The sequence below is a fragment of the Nannospalax galili genome, unplaced genomic scaffold (genome assembly GCF_000622305.1).
Source record: "Nannospalax galili isolate Female #2095 unplaced genomic scaffold, S.galili_v1.0 scaffold123, whole genome shotgun sequence".
NCBI lineage: Eukaryota > Metazoa > Chordata > Mammalia > Rodentia > Spalacidae > Nannospalax > Nannospalax galili.
In genome coordinates, this window is record NW_008350332.1 from 151,191 (window position 1) to 156,688 (window position 5,498).

Genomic DNA, 5,498 nt, shown 5'->3' on the forward strand with positions numbered 1-5,498 from the left:
TGTACTGCCTGCATATAAGTAAGTACACCTGTGTCATGCAATGCCCGCAAAGGACAGAAAAGGCTGTGGATCCCCTGGAAAATGGAGTTAGGTCAGTTGTTAGCTGCCATGTAGGTGCTGGGATTCAAACCCGGGTCTTCTGCAAGAACAACCAGTGTTCTTAACCTCTGAGCTATCTCTCCAGCCCCACAAAAACTCATTTATCTTTCACCTGGGCAAATCAGTCAGGTCCTTAGAATTTGGGTGCAAACACCTGGGTGAAGACACGCACAATGAACCTTTGACCTTATGTATCTTCAAACTGTCTTCTGCAGTATTCATTCAGTGATTCACTGAAATTTCAGTATGCTTTGTAGGCATACTTAAAGGCAAGCAAGGTACAGAGGTCTTTAAAGGAAATAATGTAAACCTGACCTCAGTGGGTTGCAGTAGGACACAATTCAACACAGATATAATTAAGGTTAATTTATACCTCTCCCATCAAAAAAGAAGCAAAATCTAAAAGTCAAACTAAAAGTCAACCTAAATGACAAAGGGGCCTTTTGTAAAACTACTCAAAGGAAAAAGATGTTTTTAAAGTGTCTAGCAACCACACAGAGAAAAGAAAGGAAAGGGAAAGGACTGAGAGGAGGAAGCTCACAGGAGGCCCTGGGTTCAATCTCATCCCCATACCCCCCAAATCCCAGGCAATGGTGGTACACGCCAGTAACTCCAGCAACGGGGAGGGGAAAACAAGAGGACAGGAGTTCAAGGTCACTCTTAGCTGCACAATGAGTTTGAGATCAGCTAGGGCTACATGTGAACTATGGGGAGGGGATGGAGACAGAGTGTTTGAGTGACACACATCTGTAATCCTATCACTTGAGAGGCTGACAAGAGGATCAGCAGGAGTTCAAGGCCAGTCTGGGCTATACAGTAAAGCCTTGTCTCAAAAAAATGAAAAAGTAAATGAGGGAGGCTGAGAGATGGATGGCTCAGGGGTTAAGAGCACTAGCTGCTCTTACAGAGGATCTGGGTTCAGGGTTCCAACACCCACATGGCAGCTAACAACCATAACTCCAGTTCCAGGAAACCAGATGCCCTCTTAGGACTTCCTCAGGAATTGTATAACATAGGTGTGTTTACATACATGCAGGCAAAACACTTAGACATAAAATAAAAATAAATAAACAAAAAATAAAAAAGTAAATGAGGGTTTGGGATGTAGTTGAGTTGGTAGAATACTTGCTTTGCATGCATGAAGCCCTGAGTTTGATCCCCAGCACTGCATAAAACAGGTATGCTACTGCACACCTGTAACCCAGCACCCAAAAGGTAAAGACAGAAAGACCAGAAGTTCAAAATCATTCCTGGCTACAGAGCAAATTCCAGCCTGGGACACAAAACAGTCTGTCTCATTAATAAAAAAAAAAGGGGGGGGAGGTGGGCTCATGGGGGCAATAGCTCAGTCAGTAAAGTGTTTGCCTTGCTATTCAACCCCAGACCCCAGGTGAAAAGCTGGATATGGTGGCATACACTGTAACAACCTCCAGCTGGAGAGGAGAGACAAGAGGATTCTTAGGCTCAGTGTTCAGCCAGTTTAGCCTAATCATTGAGCTCCATGCCAACATGAGACTCTGTCTCAAAAAAGCTAAGTGGACAGAACCTAAAGAATGATGCCCAAGGTTGACCTCTGGCCTCTACACACACACATACATACAAAAACAGTAAATGGGAAATTAATTAGCATAACATGTTTATATAAAGTATTATCTGAAAATAAATTCTTTTTACACTAAAGCAATTCTTGCTTTGTAACATCAAGGGCTCAATAGTGTCTAGTGCGGACTCTGTCTAACAGCACAGTTCTGACCATCACACACTATTCAATAACATTGATTTAAATGGTAATTCCTTTTTCAAATATTATTTTTATGTATGTGTATGAGTGTTTTGCCTGCTTGTCTGTGTTTGCAATGCCTACAGAGGCCAGAAGGTGTCAAATCCCCTGAAACCAGAGTTGCAGGCAGTTACGAACTGCCCGGTGTAGATACTCAAAGCAGCAAGTGTCTCTTAACCACTAAGACATCTCTCCAACACCTTAAATGCTCATTTTCACCTGGTGCTTCCCAAGGATACAATTCAGGGCAACACTCAAAAACTGGAGAATGGACAGGTACTAGAACTCTTACTTACCAAATTTGTGCACCACCCACAATTTGGCCCTGCTTGTATACATTCTCCACAAGATTTGGCATTTGCTTTTAAACATCTATTTTTATCTACGAGGAAAAAGAAGACAATTTTACTTGAAGTTTCAGAGGAAAAAAGAAAAAGACAAAACAAAAACCTCAGTCCATATTCACCCAATCCAGAACCTCTTGAGTTTTCAGACTGTGTTCAGTACATGTTTTGCATTCTTTGAATTCATCTAGACTGGCACATCTCTTTTATGGTAAAAACTAGTAAAGATCGTCTTTGGTATATCCTTTCTGATCAGAGGTCTAACCTATGATTGAGGTTAAAAAAAAAAAAAAAACTATGAAAACATAATGAACAAACCAGGGATCACCTACAATCCACTCACTAAAAGTTAACTACTTGAACAGCTTTCACATTTATTCCTAATAGCCAGAGTGGGAGGATGAAGGCTGAGCAGCAACTGCTGGAGAGCAAGTCAGCGCTTGTGAACTGCTTTTTAAATTTTACCACATCTCATTCATGGCATTACAAACTCTTCAAATATACAGCTTTTAGGTCTGGGTGTGGTGGTGTAAGCCTTTAATCCCAGAACCTGGAAGACAGGTTGGCAGAGCTTTTTGAGTTCAAAGTCAGCCTGGTGTACACAGCAAGTTCTAGGTCAGCCAGGGCTACACAGTGATAACCCTTTGAAAAAAAGTGGCTTTTAATGATTAGGTAATATTTCCCCCCACAACTGTACCCAATTCTATGTTAGACAAATTTAAATTTCATGTACTCTGACGACATTCTTACACGGAAACCTTAGTACACGTCTACTACTTTAACAAACCCTCAAAGATACTATAAAGAGTAATGTTTTTGAAATTCTCCATCAACACTGATTACTATCCAGAGAAAATTTTTATTCTCACACACAGTATATAAATGCCATTTTTCACACACAATACTTCCAGCATCAAGTACTTTAATTTCTTATTTTCCAGTATTAGGGACTGAACCCAGGACTTGTACATGTTAGGTAAGCAGTCTACCAACTGAGTCACATCTCTAGCCTCTTACTATTTTATTCTTTTTTTAAGTATACACTTTAAAAAGTATAATTATCAGTCACTTCACTTTTTTTCATGGATAGTGGCCATTTCCTCTTTTTCGATTTGTGCATGGGTATGTGTGTGTGTCATGTATATGCAAGGTGCCCATGGAACTGGAGTTACAGACAGTTGTGAGCCACTTGACATGGCCACAGGAAACTGAACTTGGGTCCTCTACAACAGCAGTGAGCACTCTTAACTGCTGAGCCATCTCTCCAGCCGAACCATTTCCTTTTATAAATTTAACCATAGGACTATTGCAAGTTTTTGTACTCTCAGATTCATCAATTTTTATTGATTTTTTTTTTTTTTTTTTTTTTTTTTTTTTTTGTGTGGAGACCTCTGCCCTAGGATAGGGTAAAGCTCAGACCGAGGATGGCCTTGAACTCACAGAGACCTACCTGCCTCTGCCTCCTGAGTGCTGGGACTAAAAGGCGTGCACCACCATGCCCAACTTTTAATTGAATTTCTAAATGTACTAAAGAAATTTAAAGTCTGTTAGGTTTCTCATCTTCAGTATGGTGCCTTGACTTATTGATTTGCTGTAGCTCAAGTATCTCAAGTTTCCTCAAGCATCTTTCTTCATTTTCACATGTTCATTCTGAGATCCGCAGAGCAGAACCAACTGGGCACCCATTACTCTAGACGTGGATGTTCACGGTGGACAGAAGATTTAAAAGGTCTTCAGCTTGTTTGCTCTTACAGATAAGCTAATACCATGCAAGCCTTTTGACCCCAGAAGAGTATCGGCTCTGCACAGAAAGTAAACTGCTCCTGGGTTTGTCTTTGTTTTTTGCCTGCTGTGACAGGAACCTAGAGCCTTGAGCATGCAAACTACCAGTGAACTAAATCCTCAGTCCTTGGATTTTTTTGTATTAGGGGGGATTGCTCTGTAACCCTGGCTTACTTAAAACTAATACTCCTCCTGCCTCTGCCTCCCACATGCTGGATTATAGGCAAGTGCCACTGTGTCCCACTGGGTATCACTTTTTAGATTCCAATGGACACTTTATAATGTACCACTATACACATCTAGTCTACTTGCTTCTGTTTATAAACATGCCTCAGCATTCTACATGATCCAAATGTCTATGCAGAGCATCCAGGAACATAACTGAAGGTGCTGAAATATAAGGACACCAGGAAAACTTATTTTTTACCTGCTTGGCCGCATACAGAACAAATTGAGCTGATCAGTCCAATCCAGAAAACCAGTTGCAAATTCATCTGAAATAGAAAATGTATATCATTACTTGAGAGGGAGAGAGATTAGCTTTAGCCAGGCATGGCGGCACATGCTTGTTATCCTAGCACTCTTAGGTGCTGAGAGCGCAAGACCAGCCTGGGCTGCATAGCAAGACTTGGCTCACACACACACTAAGACTGGTCTCGTTGATTGTCTACCTATCCATATCTACGTATTAAAGCAATATAAAGTAAACTAGCAAGATAGAGAAAGTTTCGTAACCTAACAAAATCCACACAGATGACTGAGAAAAATCAACTGGTAGCTCTGTAACCTTGTTTTAGAATAGTGTGACAACTTGTGCAAAAATGCCATTAAAAATGTTTCTACCGGGGCTGGAGAGATGGCTCAGCAGTTAAGAACACTGACTGTTCTTGCAGAAGACCCAGGTTCGAATCCCAGCACCCACATGGCAGCTAACAACTGTCCGTAACTTCGGTTCCAGGGGATCCGACAGCCTCTTCTGTCCTCTGTGGGCATTGCACCACACGAGTGCACTTACTTACATGCAGGCATAACACTCATACACATAAAGTAAAAATAATAAATAAAATATTTTTTAAAAATGTTTCTACCCTCTTAGTAATTTAGCTACTGGGAATTCACTGTAAGGTAAAAGAAAAATAAAAGCTTAAAGGAAATTATTAAAAACGTCAAAGGTAATATACCCACACATATTCAGTTATTGACCAAACACGAAAAAAAAAAAAAGAAAATATCCTATAATAGGATTACAGGAAACTCTAACAGAATCAATTTTAGGTACTATTATACAGTTATGAAAATTTTTCTCCTTGCCCCTAGGCATAAAAATTTTTTAATGCACCAGGCATGGTGGCAAGCACCTTTAATTCTAGCACTAAGGAGGCAGAGACAGGCAGACCTCTGTGAGATCAAGGCCAACCTGGTCTACAGACCAAGTTCCAGGCCAGCAGAGGCTACAGGAAGACCCTGTCTCAAAAAAAAAAAAAAAAAAAAAA

General features: G+C 40.6%; 1 protein-coding gene across 1 annotated transcript in view; it reads right to left on the minus strand.

The window, feature by feature from the left end:
* Positions 1-5,498, minus strand: part of Itgb1 (integrin subunit beta 1) — a 52,768-nt gene that overhangs the window by 28,275 nt on the left and 18,995 nt on the right. The window contains exons 2-3 of the mRNA XM_008847586.3: positions 4,433-4,499; positions 2,176-2,261 (exon numbers count right to left, since the gene is read on the minus strand). Coding sequence (XP_008845808.1) covers positions 2,176-2,261; positions 4,433-4,499 — 153 coding nt within the window. The remainder of the gene's footprint in view (positions 1-2,175; positions 2,262-4,432; positions 4,500-5,498) is intronic.